Source organism: Corapipo altera, unplaced genomic scaffold (assembly GCF_003945725.1).
Source record: "Corapipo altera isolate COAL_440 unplaced genomic scaffold, ASM394572v1 268, whole genome shotgun sequence".
In the NCBI taxonomy this organism is placed as follows: domain Eukaryota; kingdom Metazoa; phylum Chordata; class Aves; order Passeriformes; family Pipridae; genus Corapipo; species Corapipo altera.
The window spans coordinates 4986063-5006237 of record NW_020884901.1 but is presented as its reverse complement, the minus strand read 5'-3'; the positions used below and the strand labels follow the sequence as shown (position 1 = coordinate 5006237).

General features: G+C 48.5%; 1 protein-coding gene across 4 annotated transcripts in view; it reads left to right on the top strand.

Moving 5' to 3' along the window:
• Window positions 1-6200: 6200 nt before the first annotated feature.
• Window positions 6201-20175, top strand: part of FUBP3 (far upstream element binding protein 3) — a 39009-nt gene continuing 25034 nt past the window's right edge. For 2 of the 4 annotated variants that reach the window (XM_027649788.1, XM_027649785.1), the window contains exons 1-4: window positions 6201-6315; window positions 13329-13434; window positions 19447-19497; window positions 19986-20019. In XM_027649788.1, coding sequence (XP_027505589.1) covers window positions 6223-6315; window positions 13329-13434; window positions 19447-19497; window positions 19986-20019 — 284 coding nt within the window. In that variant the 5' untranslated portion in view covers window positions 6201-6222. The remainder of the gene's footprint in view (window positions 6316-13328; window positions 13435-19446; window positions 19498-19985; window positions 20020-20175) is intronic. The other 2 variants (XM_027649786.1, XM_027649787.1) reach the window with 2 other exon arrangements.

Below are 20175 nucleotides of genomic sequence, written 5' to 3'. Positions count from 1 at the left end.
CCCCCGCCCCTGTACCCTCGGCCCCTTTTTCTTGCTTTATTTTTCATTTTCCCTAAAGCCAGGCAGAACTTGCTCTGTGGAGTGATGTCAGATGTGTGCAAAGCAGACCAATAAAACCTAATGCATCCCCCTCTTTGTCTGCCGGCCTCTCCAGCGCCTCACATTTTCCACTCAGAAAGCCACTTAAAACACATCAGCAACAATCCCTCACAAAACAGCCACTTGTTGGCTAATTGTGCCGAGGACCCGCGCGCGCCGCATTGCGCTTTCCTGCCGAGGAGGGTCTAACGCTGCCACGGCTCCCCAGCGACCAGAGGGTGATGGGAACCCTCACCATCCACCAGGATCGGCCCCAGGGGGGTCTCAGCTGCTCTCCAGGGTGTGGTGGGGCAGGGATGTGGGATGAGGATGTTTCTATTCACCACGGCCTTGGGTAGGTCTGGATTGGATGGAGAGGATGCTCGCAGAGCCAGGAGTGGGGATCTGCTCAGGCCCCACTTTGCACCAGGATGGATGGGCAGATGGACCCAGTAGAGCTGCTTGGAGCTCTCTGTCCTACCTGCTAATTCCTTCTGAGGAAGGAAAGCAGGCAGGCAACTGCCTTGGGATGGGAGCTCAGGCTGGGAATGAGATGTGTGCTGGGACCCCACCAGGCTCGGTGGCTGTGATCCTGGAGTGATGGCTCTGTGCCTGAAGGCTGGGAAGGGCTTAATGCCCTGTGCTGATGGGAGAGAGTTCCCTTGCAGCTTAGAAGGATGCCAGTGGGTTTCACCAGGGTGAATGGAGACTCAGGTGCCCGTGGAGGGCAGATAGCGTGCAAGTGAGAGATGCTTCATGCTGTGAAGGGGGCAGAGGGGTTTGGACCTTTACCTAATGGAGAAGCATCCAAAAAGCCCTCACCAGGAGGGCTTTGGGCCCTTTGGGACGTGGGAGAAGAGATCAGAAGGTGGGTAATCTCCCCCTCTGCATCCCAGGGACAAGAGCATCCCTCTGCTCACCCTTCTGCTCAGAGGGTCCCCCAGCACACCCAGCCTTCCCCCCCGGGACACAGACTGGTGCATGGAGTATCTGTGTTTATTTTTCTGCAGAAAAACTCCATCAGCTTTTCCTGCTGCCACCTCCGGCTTGCTGGGGAACAGGACCGGAGCTCTGGGTAGTCTCTGCAGCCTGGTCTGGGGGCGGGGGGAGCTGTCACACCTTTTAGCTTAAAACTGCCTAATCACACCCTTGTTTGGGGCTAATTTGAGGCAGGCAAGGAGGTTCAGTGCCAGAACTGGCAGCCAGTGGTAGCAGGAGGCTCTCGGTGGGCGCTGTGCTGGGCAGGCAGCCCAGAGCCCTCCTGGCAGGCACCATGCTGCCAAGCACACCTGCCTGTGCTCACCTGCCCACACTCACCTGCCCAGTTCACTGTCACAGGGGCAGAGCAGGGGCTCAGAGACCCACAGGAGCCGTGCTGCTGCCTGCTCAGGCTCAGTGACCAGGCTGGACCCCTGCCACGCTGCCCCAGACAGCAGCAGCCAAGTGATTTGGAGGAAGCTGCAGGCAGCTGCCTGCCATTCCCACTGCCTTGTGTAGCTGCCAGACCTGGACACTGCTGTGGGATGATGGGGGCAGGTCAGACCCCGCACCAGCCACACACCTGGGCAGCGAGCGGGTGCTGGGGGAAGAAGGGGTTAAGCTGAGCCAGTGCAGGCAGAAATCAGAGGATTACAGGTTTGTTGCTGGACTGTCCCATCTGTCACCAGCACAAAGACAAGCCCTGTCTCAGGGTGGGCTGTCAGCGAAGAGCCCACCACTACATTAGGACTCCATTAGGGGAGACTGGCGGTGGGAAATGGCAGCTGTCAGGGCACTATCATTTCTCCTGTAATTCCTCCCGTTCCTTTCTCAACTGCACTTAAATAGCAGGTCTACCCACTGGGCCAATTTTGCGTTTTCTTCCTCCTGCTGCTCCTCTTCTTTCTTTAAAGCTGCAGCTCGCTGGGCCCCTTCCCTGAAGCCTGCCAGTGCCAGTGCTGCCTGTGCCTGCCTGTGGCATCTCCACAGGGAGAAGGGCTCTGGAGTGTTGGCAACACCTTGGCTATGGAGTCACAGTGATGCCAACCTGGTCTGCAATGGCACCACTGGGCTCTGTCATGGGACTTGCTTGCTCCTGACCTTGGCACAGGGAAGGGGGAGGTGGATCACAACCTCCAAGGACAGGCAGTGTCCTTCTCATGTCCCATCGACTGGGACTATCTCTGAGCTGCTGAATGTTTCCTGGTCTGCCCTAAAGCCAGGCTGCCTGTGCAGGGCTGTCCTTGCTCTGTGAAGTGGGGTGGGCAGGACAGCAGTTGGTTAATGGAGCTGGGGACTGTGGGCTGTGCTGGAGCAGGGTTTCTTCCTCCAGCCACCAAATCTGCCCAATCTTGTAGCATTTGGCAGAGACTCCCGGGTAGCACTGCCTGGTACAGTCATGGCCACCTTGGGGTGGGATGCTCCCCTGGCTCCACGCAGTCTCAGATCTGACCTAGAGGTAAAACTATGGACAATCAGGTTTCCTGATGGGACAAGATCACCTGGAAACTCTCAGGACCTGCAGAGAGGATCAGCTCGAGGAACAGCCTCAAGGAAGTAGGTCAGCATGGTGGGGGTATCCATGCTCACAGCTTTCCCAGGAACCCCTGGGCCTTCCCCCACCCTTCCCTGCCCTCACCGAGTCTCCCACCGGACTCAGCGCTGCCGCCGCACCAGCACTCCCTGTGGAGCCTCCTTTTCCAGCAGGAGATCAAAACAAACACTTGTGTGGGGAAGTGCATTGCAGTGGTGCTCGAAATAAATAACTAATTTCTGCCTACATGATCTCAAGGAGCAGGAGAGGCGTGAATAGCAGGGCCCGGTGTCGGGCTGACTGGACTCCCCGGTGCGGTAATTCAGAGGATGACAAACATAAGCCAAAGAAAAATGTTGAAAAATGGGCACTTCCCGCAGCCCTGAGCAAAGGAGCTATTGCAGGGTTTGGAAATAACGAAGGCAAAAAGAGGGAGAGAGGGGAATTTTCTCATTGAGACCAACTGAAGTGCCAAACAAGCTGCTATTATGGTGGCTTTGAGAGGCACAGGGAGGGGGTGATGGGGAGGAGAGCAGGGGGAAGGAGAGGAGGAAGGTGGGGGAGAAGAGAAGGAGAGAGGGCTGGAGGAAGGGAGAAGAGTGGGGGATGTGGGGACGAAAGGGATGTGAGCAGCCAAAGGTGTGAGGTGACGTGAGGGAGACGGAGAGAGGACCAAGTTGTGTGATGGTGGCAAAGCCATCACATGCCAGTGCCCCATCCCTTGCCCCAGGTCCCCTACATCTCCCTATCCATACCTCATCTCACTCCCAGCCACCTTCTACCCCCTGCAACCACCACCACCAAGAGGGAGAAAAAAAAAAGAAAAAAGAAAAAAAAAAGATGGAAAGAAGGAAAACAAAATATCTACAGTTGTCGAGACAAGGCGAGAAAAATAGAGGCAAACATCCATAATTTTCTCTGTGGGGCTTTGCAGTAATTGAGCCATTTGGATAAAAATAAAGGCAGCAGGCCCTTTAGGTAAGAGGAGCTTTTGCAATCCAAGAAGCCTGAATTATGCGTCTTGTATCACTTGAAAACCCCCCCCCCGTATCACCCCCCTCCGCCTCCCCCGTGCGACACCAAACCACTTTCCCTTTTCTTCTTCTTCCCCTTGTTTTTTTTTTCTCCCTCCTTTTTTAAGTACCCTGTCAAACGGCGTCCGAGGAGTGGAGAATTTCAGCTGTCACAACTAATTTCAGCTCGTGTGTGTGTGTGAAGGTGTGTGTGTGTCTCGGGCCGGGGGGGGAGGCGGGTGATGGAGGCGTAGAATCACTCCTTGCTTGCGTTCTTTTTTCCCCCCCTGTTTTTTTATTCCTCAAAAGGAAGATTTACATCAGAAATTTGTTTCTAGAAGTGTTTAAGGCCTGTAATTTCCTTCTTTTCGACTGCTGCCTGATGTCTTCTCCTCCCAGCCATCCCTGCCCGTCCAGCACCGGGGCTGGTTGTCACCCTCCCAGCAGCCTCTGTCCTGGTCCTGCCTGGCATTGAGTCTCCCCCATCTCTTTCTAGGGCGTGAGGATGCCAAAATTCAGCTCTGGATCTGGCAGGGAATGTTCCAGCTCCTCCCTGCTGGGAGAAGCACTGTGGGCTTTAGGATTCAGGCTTGGTCACCTCTGCAGCCACTTTGAGGTTGGCATTAGCCAGAGAGTCATGGGGTGAATCCTGCTGAGAACAGGGCACCCCTGAGAGCTGAGTGGGGCTGTCAGGGTGATTCCTCCACCCAGGACCTGTTTGGGTGAAAGGGGCAGCTGGTGCTGAATGTGTTGGGTCTTCCCAGCCTGGGTTAGGAAGGAAAAAAGTCCCTGAATCTGGCAAAGTCTTTGTGCTTTCTTTTTGCAAGAGAGAAATAAGCGAAGCCTGAGGCATGGCTGGAGAAGTTGCCTCTGCTATGGCTGGAAGATAATGGAATGGCTGAGGTGATACAGGTCCTTTTAGGTTGGACTGGATGGAGCTCTGAACAACCTAGTCTAGTGAAAGGTGTCCCTGCCCGAGGCAGAGAGGTTGAATCAAGGTTGGAATAAGATCTTTGAGGTCCCTCCCAACCCAAACCAGTCTGTGATTCTGTGATTCTATGGTTAAAATCCTTCCCCCCATGGTCTGTGTCCCTTTCTCCTAAAATAAATGGGCTTTTTGCTTAAGAAAATGATCCCAACGTCAGAAAGGAGGAAAGGCTGGAGACCAGCATTGCAACGGAGGTGACTGGCAGCAGACTGTGCATCCCAGTGAAGAAGCACATTCCCTGCTCTTGGAAAGCCACCAGATAATTCCATCAGCCTCAGCAATTCCTGCCTACTTGTGTAGGCACAAATGAGATGCACGAAACTGGAAAGAACAAGAACCAGCTGAGGAGGAAGCAGCGTTATGTGGGACATCACTTGGGTTTTGAATTTCATATTCAGGGCTTTGGGAAATGGGGTCTGGGATCAGGGAACCTTGGACTATTCCAGGTTCAGTGTGTAAACCAGACCAGGAGCTGGCTGCAGACTGGAATCGGGGAGGTATCGTTCAAAAAGGACACCCCCAAAAAGCAGCAGGAAGGGCTGCACAGGGTCCTGCTCAAGGAACAAGCTTTGCATGTTTTTTGCATTAATCCTGGACTAACTGGTCTTTGCATCATCCTGGAGTCTCCTGCTGCTCTGCTGCAGTGGGAGGGATATGACTGGGTGCTAAACCAGACCTGGGGGCTCCATGGGGACGCATGGGCACCTCTGGGAGCTCCAGTGATTGGCAGAGCTCCCCGGAGCACACGGACACTCCATGTCCAGGAGCTTTGTGAAAAGGGTCACCAATACCATGGCAGTGCCCAACCACAGCCCTGTGGGTCAGGAGCAGAGTCCTCAAACACATGGGCCAAGCCAGGCAGGGAACAGACGTTGTGGGTGATGTGTTTCCATGGAGAGGTTAAAGGGATGCTCTGTTGGGCATCTCTGCAACACCACAGCCAGGATGGAAGGGGTGGCACAGCCTGGCATGGGATGGCACAGGCACGGGATGGCACAGGCAGGACAGGGTCATAAGAGCAGGTGGAGGAATGGGATAGAACAGGCAGGAGTGGGTTGGAACACGCAGGGATGGGATGTTACAGGTAGGGATGGGATGGAAGGGGCAGAGATGGGATGGAAGGGCAGGTAGATGGAACGAGCAGGAATGGGATGGCAGTAATAGGGATGGGATGGAACAGGCAGCGATGAGATGGAACGGTCAGGAATGGGATATTACAAGTATGGACGGGATGGAACAGGCAGGAATGGGTTGGAGCAGGCAAGGGCGGGATGTTACAGGCAGGGATGGGATGGAATGGGCAGGGGTGGGATGGCACAGAGAGAGATGGGATGGAAGGGGCAGGGATGGGATGACAGGAGCAGGGACAAGAGCACGGGTGTCCCCGGCCGTCCCGCCGGGGGCTCCCCTGCTCTCCCCTGAGGGGGGGTCCTCTGGGGGGTCCCGCAGGGGGCGTGCCCTGCGCTGGCCCCGCCCCTCTTCCCCCACCCAATCCCCTCCCCGACTGGTTCCAGCGGCCCCGCCCTTCCCCGCGCGCCCCCTCGGCGCCCCGCCCCCTTAGGGCACTTCCGGCGGAAGCGGGGGGCTCCTTCCCTTTCCGGGCGCGGGCCCGGGCGGAGCGGGCGCGGGCCATGGCGGACCTGGCGCAGGGGCAGGGACAGAGCGCGGCCCCCGTGGGCATCAAGCCCGAGGGCTTCGTGGACGCCCTGCACCGCGTCCGGCAGGTGAGGCGCCGGCCGGCGGGCCGGGGGCGCGCGGGAGGGGGAGGTGGCGGCGGCGGGGGCGCCGCTAGGCCGCGGGGCTGAGGAAGGGCCGCGCTGCCCCCTCTGTGCCCCCGGGGATGTGCGGGAGGGGGGCGGCCCGCGGCCGTCTGGCTCTGGGCAGTGGGGGGGGTGGGCTGCTGTTAATGTGGGTTTTAAGCGGGGCCTTGTGCGGGAGGCTGAGCGGTGGATCGGTCGGAGAAGGGAACGGAGTGGGGCAAGGGTCCGGAGCAGCAGGAGCGGCTGAGGGAGCTGGGGGGGCTCAGTCTGGAGAAAAGGAGGCTCGGGAAGACCTTCTGGCTCTCTGCAACTCCCTGACAGGAGGGGGAAGCGGGGAGGGGGTCGAGTTCTTCTCCCAGGGAACAAGGGACAGGAGGAGACGACATGGCCTCAGGCTGTGCCAGAGGGGGTTAGGTTGGATATTAGGAGGAATTTCTTCCCAGAAAGGGTGATAAGATATCGGAACAAGCTGCCCACGGAGGTGGTGGAGTCCCCATCACTGGAGGTGTTTAGGGAAAGACTGGACTTGGCACTTAGTGCTCTGCTTTAGTTGACAAGGTGGTGATCGGTCGCAGGTTGGAATTGATGATCTCAGAGGTCTTTTCCAAACTGATTGGTTCTGTGATTCTGTGAATACAAACCTTAGCAGTGCAGGAGCTTCACATTCCCTCCAGGGAGGGAGGGAGGTGCTCCCCAGAGGAACCTCTGAGCTTACATGGTGCTAAAATGGAAAGTTTCAGTAGAAGTGCCCAGAGCTTCAGCAACCAGCACCCTTGTCTTCAGCACAGGATATTCCAGGTGTTTGTGTGCTCCTTGATTTGTGGGAAGTGCCTCCAGGACAAGGAGCTGCTGCTCACAGGGCAGATGTTGTGGTTGTTCATCACATCTCCTGTTCCATGTCTGTCCCAGGTGTTTGTCCCACCGCTGAACAGGTTGTGCTTTACTTGTGTTTAGTGACTGCACCATAACGAGATGTAACACCAGGACCACAGCACAGCTGGTGCTCAAAGACCCTGACTTTATTCTCTTCAGGTGGGAGAAATCTCATTCTGTTGCCCAGACTGTGATTTTACTGAGAAACCTCTGAAGAAGCTAAGCTGTGCCCTGAGACCTCTCAGATGCTCTCTCTGATGGGACTGAAGTGCTTTGCCCTGGCTCTCAGCTCCCCTGTGAATCAGTGTGGCAGCCACTCTGTGTTGTAGATCAACACCCTGCACCTTTCCAGGGACACCACGAGCTGCTCTGCTCTTGGGTCTCTGTTTTCTTCCTCAGCACAGGCAGGTGAGGTCTGAGCTGCCTCCCTGATGAGGTCATGTGTCACTTCTTTCACTGGCAGAGCCCCCTGGCCTTGATGTCTGAACACCCAGGATTACCTGCCTGATGCAGTTAAATTGAGGGGTATTGCACTCTGCTTGTCTCGACCTGATTGTCTGTTACTGCAGGCCTCTCGTTGCAAAAACATCTTTTTGAATATCTGGTGATATTACCACCTGCTAGCAGCTGAATAACTCTTTTATGTAAAAGAAAATAATTATTTGCTGGTACATTGCAGCTTGTTGGAGTTATTTTGTGAGCATGTTTCAGGTCCAGAGGAGGGACATGAAGTTGATAAGGGGGTTGGAGCACTTCCCCTACAAAGACAGGCTGAGGGAGCTGGGGCTGTTCAGCTTGGAGAAGAGAAGGTTGTGTGGAGACCTCACAGAACCTTCCAGTGTCTGAAGGGCCTACAGGGAAGGTAGAGAAGGGTTCTTCATCAGGAACTGGAGTGATAGGACAAGGGGGAATGGGTATAAATTGAAAGAGGGGAAATCTAGGTTAGATATTGGGAAGGAATTCTTCCCTGTGAGGCCCTGCCACAGGTTGCCCAGAGAAGCTGTGGCTGCCCCATCCCTGGAAGTGTCCAAGGCCAGGTTGGAGCAACATGGGCTGGTGGAAGGGCAAATTGATCCAAATTTGTGTTGCCTGGGTGCTGTGGTTGTGTTTGTGGGGTGAATCTGTGAGCCCCCAACAACCCACATGTGAAGGAAATGGAGCAATAAATACTTGTGTGCCCCAGCTGTGGTCACTTACTTGATTTTGTTGTTCTTAAGTTCATTATACTTGCTGTGATTACACTGCTCGTGCTGGGTTTCCATGAGTCAGTCTGAGCTGAAAGATTTCAGCAGTGACCTTCCTGCTGCTTTTTTGCTCTGGAAACGAGTGTGTTGGGAAATGTGGGCTCTGCACGTGTTTGGGGGAGCACAGCCTCCTAAATTTTTGTGCAGTGAGTTGTTTGCTGACTGTTGAACGTGATTTTTTCCGTTGCTGTTTGTGGGATGAAAAGAGCTGCTGGAATGCTAAAATATTTCCCTCTGTCTGCGAAAGTACTTGATTTAGTCTAGTTTTGTAGAGGGTTTGTAAGGGAGCAGGTGGTCTTGTCCTGCACAGAACTAAATTGTCGCTGGTGACTTGTTGCCAAAAGTCAGTGAGGGTGGCCTTAATTGCTCAGGGGAGGGATATTTGCCTCACCACCCAAGCAATCTGTGATGGAACTTCCTGGCTGAGAATCAGGTGGGATGTAGAGGCAGTTACATTTACACCTAATACTTCTGTGGAGGTGCTGGCAGAGCTTCCACCAGGGGTGTTTAATGCTGTATTTGCCTGAGCTGTACTGATCTGGTGTGTAGATCTCAGCTTTTGGGCTGGTTTTGGCCTTTGCAGAGTATTCCTTTTGCTTTAGGGGAATGAGGGAGCAGAGCAAAAAAAACTTCAGTCATAGTTCTTGTCTCCGGGGTTGGTACATCATCCCTGGCTTGATGTTTGAGTCGTTCAGGGTTTAATGTCACACACAAATTTACTGAATTCAGTTTTTGTGAGAGCCATAGCACTGTAATCAGGCTGTGGAATACAGTGCTTGGTTATGAATAACTAAACAATTCAGAACAAGGAAGACTTTCCTGATCCAAGGAAAGCAACTGCATTCCTCAGAGCTGCTGGGATGTGAGCTGACATAAGAATAAGAAACCTGGAATACCTTTGAAAGAAGTTATTTGTACGTTGCTTTCAGTGTTTGTGCTGGACTTGCCTGGATTTTTGTGGATGCTGAAATACTTGAGATTTATGAATAATTACTTCTTTAAGGCAGTACTGGGGCTTTGAGATGGTCTGTCCTGCATCTTCTGCACCACACCTCAAGTGAGTGGATCATAGGTGGGGACTGATCTGCTTGGCTGCTCCCAGGCAGGGTGGCTTTTCTTCTGTGGCATTTTGGGGTGGGGGAGAGAGAGAGAGAGGATTTTGCTCCCCTTTTGAATACTAGGATCAGAGCATAAGCAGAGCTGTTAGTACTTTGGACTAAAATTAATTTCTCTTGGACTGGCCTTTTGTTCTTATTGACCAAAGAGCATCTGGCTTGGTGCTCACCCTCTCCTCTTCTCCTTGGCAGCCCGTTTCCAGTGCAACACTTGTGTTTGCAGCTCTTCCTTCATGTGCTGGTTTTGTAACCTGCCAGATGAACTGTCTGAATCCCAATTTCTGGGAATGCTGGGAAGAGGAAAGGCTGAGGCTTGGTGAGCCTGTAGTGGGCCATCTTGGGTACCTCAAAAGTGGGTGAACACTCTGAGACTTACTGAGAGTTAATGAGCTGCGTCTTTGAAATCCTTTTCTATATCAGGCTCAAACTTCTAATTTCTGTGGTGGAGGAGGGATCTTAGATGACCTATTCTTTACCCCCTCGCAGAGTCATCTTTCAGATCATCTTCAGACAGCTTTAGGGCTTTGCAATTGCTTTAGTATTTGATAAAACCACCTGTGATATGAAACTTGAGTGGTTGTGGAAGGTTTTGTTGCTTCCTCCAGAGCTCTGGAGACACCAACTCCAGCGTTGTGCTCAGCAAACGGGAGGAGCAGCACAAGCACTAGAACAGTCTGAAGGGTCAGATGACAGGGCCTTGTTGTTTTTTTTTTATTCTGCTAATACCTAGAATTGGTGATTTTATCAGTTGCTGTTCTTTGCAGGGCAGCACCAAGAGGTTTTTCCTAGAAGCTGGGCCCGTTCTCTTAAAACTGAATTCTGCAGATGTTTGTGTTTGAGCCCTGCTGTGCTTAGCAAAGAAGCTTCATATTTAGGTGGTTTTTTTATTACATCATTTTTAATGTCTGTTAAAGGTATAGAAGGATAGAAGTGCAAGGTATAGGAAAAAAATGTGTCCCTCACACAACTTTGTGGAATCATTGTGTTTTTCTTGGCTTTACCACTGCAGTTTGTAGCTCAGGTTTGTGCTGTGCCCTTTAAAGTCTTTCTTGGAGAGCTTGATTTTGGGGAATTTAGGTGCAGGAACAGTGATGCTTTTTTTCCAGTGTATTTCAGAGCTTGGTAAAATGGATGTGTTGTGTTAAGGGCAGAAAAAACCCCAAGGCAGACATACAGCAGGACAAAAGCAGTGGCTAACAGCAGAACATTACTCAAGGTCATTTAGGCAGATAAGGGCCGGGTCTGCTTACATTTACCATATTCTGATTTTTGTGCCTGCCCCCTGCTGAACCTGTCATAAAGACTGAGCTTCCCATTTTAAGTTGAACATGAGAAGTTAAAATATATTTTAACTGCCACATGTACTTTGAAAGCTCAAGCTCTTAATTTTGCAGGGTGGATTTTTTCCAGCTGTAGTTGAGGTGACATGTTGTCTGTCTTTAATCCAGTGGCAGCTGGAAAGCTTTAGAGATAAGGGTGCAAGTTTAAATAAAGGAGAGGGGGGGAAAAAAAAAGGAAAATATCCCAAAAGCTGATAATGTAAAAATTGCTTTAATGCTCTTGCTTTACCCTTTACTTGGAGGGTTCTCTGCCAGGGTGGTCATGATGTGCAAAACATGAGTGGGGGTTTGCAAAGCTTCCCTGCACTGGGAGCAGCCAGCCTTGGTACCAGGGAGCTGCTCCTGCACACCCTCCTACTTCAGGGTGGCTTCCTTTCCTAGGCCAGCTTCCAGTATCCAAGACAATTTTTTTATTTCCCTGGAGTGTGTGGTGGGTGATTTCACCTCCAGACTATCACCCATGACTTACAGGTAAACAATTACTAACAGAGAGAGAGTTTGTGAAGGGGATGTTAAAATCAGATATCCCAAAACATGTCAGAGTATGTTATACCTGACACTGTTCCTTTTGGTCTACGTTGTAAGTTAATAGGTGAAAGGTGTGAATATTGTTGTAAAATATATTTTAAAATTTCTGTTTCAGTGTTGAAGTAGTCAGAATACATCTGTGGTCATTAAATCCTCCACATCCCAAATGTAAGGGGAAAGCATGTGGGCAAAGGGCTGGATCCATGGATGCAGTACAGCACTTAAAAAAGCAAGGCATCACCTGGCAGTCCCTCATGGAGTGCCCAAGGTGTGGTAATGCTTTCAGAACCAACTTTCTGGGGGCTGATTGTAAATGTTGATGTTCAAAACACTTGTCTTTAAAGTTTCACTACAGGATCATTGTGCTGGTACCAGAGGAAGATTTTACTCTTTCTGGCATTTCTGACACGATGAAGTTGTTGACTTTCTGAAAGGAGACAGGACAGAATGGAATATGAGGAGAAAATGGTCCAAACTTGGAGCCCTTTTCATGCAAGGCATTGAACAAAATGTTTCCTATTCTCTCCCTAAAAGCAGCGCCCTCAATCTTTCAAGATTATTTCAAATAGCTTTTTTCAGCACCCTGTGGTTCTGAATCTTGGCCAGTTGTTTATTCCACTGCAGCAGAAGGTAGTGTCAACAACCAGAGTTGCTGTAGATGTCTTTCTGTTGCAGTAACACGCAAATTTTAGAAACACCTTTAGATGTAATTTGTCATTTAAAGCACACTGTGTAAAATGCTCTTTCATCTCTTCCTGTTGCTTATTCTCTGGTGAAATCCAGGTATAATAGAGTGAGATCAGTCTCCTAGTAAAGATCCTATGCAGGTTTTCTTCTTGCTGTAAAAGGAAGCAAATGCTGTAGAATACACTGTGCTTTATATTTGTGCTCTAACTACTTTGTTCTGCACTTGCTCATTACAGCAAAGTACTTTATGTAGGCAAGAGGTGCTGTGGGACTGCAGTTTGCCTGTGTCTGGCAGGGGGTGTTAACTTGGGTGCAGCACCCAGGGAATGCACCTGTATGTTTTTAGGGTGGGCTTACACCAGTTAGCTCAGAGAGCAGGTGGAAGAGCTCCCAAATGTCACTAGAGATGAGATCAGCTTTTCATTTTTATGAGGTGATGTTTAGGTGTGTGCCTCAACTTGTTTATTTGCTTACCTAAGTCCCCTTACTGTGATACCTGACTGTCTCCACTTTCCTGTAAGTAAAACTCCTTGCACCCTGGCTTGGCAGGGAATGGCAGTTCCCCCTCTGGAAGGTTTGGAAGCACAGGCAGCATTAGTTGTGTTTGTGCTGTACTGACCACTCCAGGAAATGGAAACTAATTCTGGGCTGATGTTTTGCCCACTGGCTTATTCCTCATACAGCAAACAGAGTGATCCAGTCTCTTTGACAGGGAGTTCCCAAACCTGTGCTTGTGCTGTGTGTTTTCACATTCTCCCTCTGCTCCCCCATGGATGTGTGAGTGTGCATTTCTGGGTGTCTGGATCTGGACACAAGAGGAATTATGTGTCCTCCCACACAGCTCTGGTGGTGGCAGCTTGTCCAGGACAAAGTTGGTGAGCTAGTTTGAACCTCCTCTTTGCAAGACTTAGCTTGTCAGCTATCATCGAGCAAATAATTCTGAATATAGTGTTCCAGGGAGCAAATACCTGCTTGTGATCAGGAAGAGGAACTGGATGAATGTGATCCTAATTAAGCAAATATTAAAAGCAAGCAGAAAATTGTTTACTTTACAAAAGAAACACCTTGTTACAAAGCCACCTGAAAGAAGCTTGGACTGGGGTCAATGTCTTATTGGGAGAAAGAGTGTTTACCTGTGGTGGCTGAAACTTCAGGTATGCTAATCAAGCTTTTATCCCCTGTTTTTATAGATTGCTGCTAAAATTGGAGATATTCCTCACTTGAATAATTCTACAACACTTGTGGACCCGTCAGTCTACGGTTATGGAGTGCAGAAACGGCCCCTGGATGATGGAGGTAAGCTGACTGTGATTACTCATCCCTGGGGATGCAGCTCCTGAAATTCCTCCATGGAGGCAGCTGCCTGCTTTAAGGATGGAGAACGCATCTTTCTGTGTATAAAAATTTTATACAAGATTCCCTGTGCTGTTTAGTCTCATCTAAAGGCATTAGCGTTAATGTGAAGCAATTCTTTGTTAATTCATGAACTTTGGGAATTAGCAAATAAACTGTAATTTAAATCTTGTTCTGTGGTAGTCAGGGAGGGAGGAGGATGTGCTTATTGGGCCTGTGCTGGAGCCCATGTATAGGGTACCAAATGTACATAGTAAAGCTGTTCTTCCCTGCTAACCCTAATTTCCTGGGAGCAGGCAGTGTGTAGGAACAGCATTACATGTGTTCCCTTCCATGGGTAGCAGTGGTCACAGCACAGGAGCTGAGTTGCTGTCAAAAGTTTTGGTTGCTTTGCACATGAATTTTAAGGAGAAAAGGTATTCATATAAGTTGATGCAAGTTGGAAGAAAACTTCTTGTATTAGCTTCACTTTATTCATTGTTTTTCTTTAAGAATTCTGAAGTCTCTGAAGTTTTTAACGTTGTTCCCAGCCAAGTGATAGTTTACTGAGTGGAGCTTATCTGGTAACTGTAATGAGTCAATATTGCATGAAGTGTTGCAGTTTTAAAATAAGCCATTAGTGTCTTATCTTTGGGAACAACAGAAATGTTAGAACAAGAGTTTTCTGGTTTTGACAAATCTAGTGGTATGTGTTGTTACAAGAAGTGTTTAAACTGTATTATCTGCTACTTTATAGCTGCAGAGAACTCACCTTTACTTGTGGTTGATAATGACAAAAATGAAAAACATGGCTATGTCTTTCTTCTGCTATTTGCTCTAGTATTTTTCCTGGCACAGGTAGCCCTGCAGGGTGATTTGCTCCCCCATGGATATGTTCAGGAATACTGAGGAGATAAGCAAGGCTGCTGCCTAGCACTTTGTTTTGAAAAAAACTTCTTCTGTCTGATACAAAGGCTGAAAATAACTGCACGTCTGCTCCTCAGTCTGAAAGAACATGCTGGAGCATGGGGAGAAGTTTCTTTTATGTGGAGCCCCTGGCTTGCAATGTTACTGTTTTCTGAACACATGCCACCACCCACTTCTGTTCTCTGCTGTTGGCTCTGTCTGAGCAACAGGTTGCTGCTCCTTTGGTTGAGGGTTTTAGGAAAGGAGGGATTTATCTGGGACTGTATCTCAAGCTGGAGGATCTATGAGAAGCAGGAGATCTAGCAGTGCTGGTGGGTGCTGGTTCTGCAGGGGAAGGTGCTCAGCCATCACAGGCTGTGCACATTCCCTTTTGGGGAATGCTGAACAGCTCTGAACTGTGTCTGAATAGCTTTGGGACACGGCTGTGGGTGAGAAAGAATAAAAATAGCCTTCTGGGAACCAGTCATTCACAACATTTACCCTGCCTCTGGCTTTCATTGATTCATCAGACTGAACTGAGAGATCTGACCTCTTGACAAAATGGGTTTTAGGAACCTGTAACATGTGAAATGGTTGTAGGCCTTAGTGACAGCACAGGTTAGACTTTGTACTTAAACTTGCACTGGTGAGCCATGAACTTGCTGAGCCTTGTTTGTGTTGACACAGACCATGTCAGCACTGTTGCAGTCTGGGCTATAAATGTCCATTATTACTGGTTTCTTGTGCTGTGATACATAACTGTATGGATCAGGTATCGTTCCTGAGGGAACCTTCCAGCCTGGCTGCTCCTGACTGCTGTGTTCTTGTTCTGCTCACCCTGTGTTCAGTTCTGGACCTTGTCTGTAGCTGGTTTTAAAGTATTATTGTATTTACCCTTTGGTTGTTCATATACATCTGTATATAGCTTTGTCGCACTCCCCTCCCAAAAATCTGATCTGTGAGATCTTAGAAATGATGGAAATAATATTTTTAGAGGACTGGAATGTCACAAAAAAACGGGAATTGTCAAGGTAGTAGGAACAGGGATCGTATTGCTTCTTTCAGCTTTGGTTTTATTTCTAGTGGCATTAGCAAGTCCTGTACTGAAATACAGGTGTGTGATGAGTTCCCCACCTACCTGTGTGATACTCCTGTGCTAGTCTTTACCTGCAGCCTGGCAAAGCAGCTCCTGAGGCTGCCAGTCCTTCTTGCTCTGTATGTTTGTGGTGTGATCCATATCTTAGTCTTGGGCTACCTGCTCTTGCTGCCATGACATTAAAAGTCTATAATGCAGCTTTACCTTTAGTGTCTGGAAGGGAGACACTTAAAGCAGGAAATCACTTTCTGTTTGGAGGCATTGTCAAGAAGCAATTGTCTTGTTACACATGCTCTGGAAATGTTATTGTGCTTTTGGATACCTTTTGCTGCTCTGGACAGCTTGGAAACAAATCTGGGGGGAAATTTACCCCTGTATACTGCATGTTCACAGCTGGGTGCAGGTCTCACTGCTTCCTTATCCCCATGCAGTTCTTGGGAAATTAATGCTGTTGCTAATACTGCTGGAAAAAATTGACTCCAGAGGAAGTATTTAAGGTGACAGGAAAACTGTCTGTCTTTCAGGACAATCTAATTCTTCCCGTCTGTTTTTGTAAACAGCTGCTGCTGTGGCTGGCTGGCAGCTTAGGAAGTGGTCTTAAGACAGGTGACAGCATGCTGATCAAAACAAATGCAGCTGCCTTTAAAGCATTTCCAGGAAAAATAGATTTGTCATCGTGTTGGAAACCAGAATGTGAGTGCTTTTTGCACTTCCCTTAACTTTAACCCTCATCTGAACCCAGGAGCTGTAGGCTCAGCCCTGGTGACCTGGCCTGGGGGTATTGGATGGAGCTTGAGACTGTTATTCCTCTTTTCCCTGGCTTCTTTATTTCCCCTTTCTGCAAACAACTTTAAAATAATCGTGAAAATATCTGTAGTGCAAAGAAGAGATCAGATTTATTGTACAGCTCCCAGGAAGTTGTATCCAGCATTTCTGTGGCCACTTGCAGGGGTTAATGTTTCACAGCAAAGGTGAGCATGAGGGACAGGTGAGTCCTGCAGGGAGACCTGGTGGCATCTTGCCTGTGACTGCTGCTGAGGACAGATCCCAGCAGGCCAAAGGCTTCCCCTGGCCACTGTTCTAATTAATAGCTCCCTCTAATTACCAGCACGATTTAATAAATTTATTTAATGCTAAATAATCTTTAGAGAAGCAACCTCCTTTTGTTCAAAGGAAGCAGGGATCCAGTCTGCTGGAAAGAGACTGATGAGAATGTTACCTTTGTTTGCCCTGCTTTGGGCTGCTTTCAAGGAGTGTCCTGTGAGACCTGTAGGGTTCAGCAGCAGTGTTGCAGCTGAGGGCTGGGGCATCCTTTGATTCCAGGAAAACAAAGATGAGAGACCTTGGAGAAGCTTCATACACCACCCCCCTCCACCCCTTTCACCTCCCCAAGCTCCTCTGGTGCACCCAGATATGAAGATGGCCTGTCTTGGTGTAATAACATTTCATTTTTGTAGAACTGAGAGGCTCAAACACAACATGATCCAGTTGTACAGAGGACTTTATTTCTTTGCTCCAACATGTTTCAATAAAAATAGTGGTGGGAGGAAGGAAACTTTATCCTCATCTTGCTGCTGGTGAAAGTCAGTGCTGATGCTCCTTGACACCTCTGCAGCAGCAGTAGGACCAGGGCAGAAGTCCAGATCTCTTGGCAGAAGGTTAGCTTAATGCACAAAATGCCACTGTTCTGCAAAATTGCAGCTTTACAGATGGCCATTTTTTAAATAAGGCAGTTTAAGGGAGGAGAAAAAAACACCTCTAAAGATTTGCAGTGGAGGCAGACACAAAAATTATTAGGTTCTGACCACTTAATTAAAGAAAAACCCTGCAGTATTTAATGGTGAAGAATTAGGTTAACTAATCTCTTGTAACCTTCTAAAATTTATGATGGTAGCACTTTGGTTCAAAAGTATGAAATGCAGCCCTGTTCCATTGCTCTCTGGGAGATGTGTCACTCTGATTTTATTCTAGCCATGAAGGTATTCTTGACAAGATTGTATATTCCCATCATGCACATTAATTTAGTGGGAGGCACTGCTCTGTTTTACGGGGTGGAAAAAAAAAATCCACATTTGTTTTGAGTGTCTGTTAGGTGGAATTCAGTTAAGGTGAAGCCTAAAGCAGAATGAAGAGTTATCAACCAGCAGGTGCCATTAGTAGGAAATTGTGCTGATTTTATTCACTGTTTTTCCTTATTTGCAGTAAAATGACTGCAGTTACAGTTAAATTGTACTCAGCAGATGTAAAACGGGGAAGTATGTACGTGGCTTGTCAGAGTTCAGCCCCTTCCTTGGTGTGAAGGGAGACAGTGGAATGGTGCATCAGCTTTTGGAATTACAGAGAGCAAGGGCTGCCCCAGCCCTGCCTCTCTATTAGTCCCTGTTTCTCAGAGCAAAATGGGCATATTGGAGAAGGAATGGACCTTTAGATTGTTGGAACTGGGAGCCACATCATTTTTTTTCCCCACCAGAACAGAGAGAAATCATAACTGACTGGAAGTAAATCGTTTCCAGTTCTCTCCGTCTGCCTTCAGTCTCAGCTCTTGGAGAGGTTATCTGTGACGTGTGGAAGGAATGGTCTCTCACATAAGTTATTATGGCATTATTTTTTTAAAGTAATTTGTACAATAAACCCACATTAAGGCTGATGTCTGCCTGGAGTGGTGAATGGCTTATTATGGTTGGACAGTACTTGGAATGGGTTGGAGACCTTGTTACGCACATCTAAAGCATTAATTCCCTGACTACTTTAACTTCCTGTGCTCTTACAGGTTTCCCCTAAGAAGTTGTCTTTTTCAAGTGTAGGATTGTGTTACAAAATGAAGGCTCTTCCCTTCCTTGCATGAACTTGGGGAGTTGATTATAGGATGTGTATCTGTCTCATAATTTGTGGGCAGCGGCTGCAGTGGAAGAGGCTGCTCAGAGCTGCCACGGGGAATTGAAATGCCGAGGGAATATTTAAATACAGCCTTGCACAGTTAAAACCACTCTTCCTGGCATCTTGATAATGAGTGGCCTTGGCTGTGGCAACCCCACACTACACCAATAACCACCAGACCTACTGGGTGTACTAAAAATATCCGCAGTGCAGTTTGGGGCAAGATTCTGAATTTGGTCCTGTTTGCTCAGCTCATGGTAGGAGCTTATCAGCCAGAGCAAATAATCCCCATTACATCAGCTACCTTTTTCAGCTGCAATGTTCATAGTTATCAAATTAGAGCTTTTTATATTCCGGATGAGAATATGCAAAGACAAATGTAGCAGAGTCAATAAAGCAGCAGTTGTCTTATCACCGAGCTGGGGAGAGTAATAAAATATATATGCTGTCAATATTATGGTGCAGAACTATTACGAAGGTATTGACACGCAGCAGAAATACAGTATTGACTCTCTTTGTCTATTTTCTCTGAGTAAAGTGTTTGGCCACAAACTTTATGCATTTTTCTACTGGGTTTAGAGAGTGTGAGATGCATCCACTTTCTATCCCTGCCAGCTGATTGCCAATTTATTTCAGGTCAAAGAATGTGCAACTTGCTGCAAGGTAGTTTGGAACAGCATCTTTATTATCACAGCTCACATGTTGGCCAGCTTCATTTGTTTTGCTCCCTGTGCCCTCCAGGCATGCAATATAATCTTTCAACTGGTTGTTAGCACCAAATGGTCTGGTTTTTAGCTGGTTTGCTGCAGGCAAAGTCCAGTAGGAAGCTCAGCAGGGAACGTGTTCCCACTTTGCATGAGTTGGTCTAATGATATTTTCCCTATTAACATTTGGAAGAAAGATCTAATCTGTTGAAGCTGGGAGGGGAGAGAAGTCTGTCTGAGGGGTGTCAGTGGGGAGATAAACGATCATAGGTGGACAACCAGAGAACCTGGCAGAAATGCCTGGAATGTGCGTGTTCAGGAACATGTGTTTGGTTGGGCTTAAATACTGTTTGGGTGTCACGAGGTGACTTAACAGACCTATTCCTTTAACAGGTCTCCGTGTAAGTGGGCTCCATGGAGCACAGATCAGAGACACAGAGAGAAGTATGTGCCAGCGGTCCCTAATGCTTTTGGCCTGGACTGAGTGAATCTCTGACTCTGCTCAGCTTTTATTCTTGTTTTTAATACATACCAGTCTGCTTGAAATTTCTCTTGTCCCTCCTCCCTTTTTCCCCCCCCCCCCTTTTTTTTTTTAACTACTTTGGGCTTAATTTGGGAAGGGGGGAGGTTAGTTGCAGGGATTTGGATTTGGGCAGGCAGGATTTTCTCCCATGACTCTCAGCATGGGGAGACACGGATCAATTCCCTATCCTGTGTTCAGCTGGACACTGGGTTATGGTGTGTGTTGATCAAGAAATCCCCTCCTGTTTTGTACCACATAACGCATTCATTTCAGCCACTGAACCTAAATTACTGTTTTGCTTTTCTTTCTTTTTTGATGAAACGGTAAGAACTCTTTTTCTATAGGGATGAAGTTAGTTTATCCGTGCTAATGCTTTGATTTTTTTCCCTTTTTTCTCTCTCTGCCACAGTAGGTAACCAGTTAGGGGCCCTGGTACATCAAAGGTAAGCAGTGGGTTATGTTTTATTATTTATTGATCAGTTCTAATTGTTTATTGATCCACCATCTGTAGTAGTGTTAGGAAGTCAGAGGTTGAGAATGTGGAGAAACTGTCAGCTTGGGTTTTCTCCAGCCTGGGCTGTTTGTTCTGATGAAAAAAA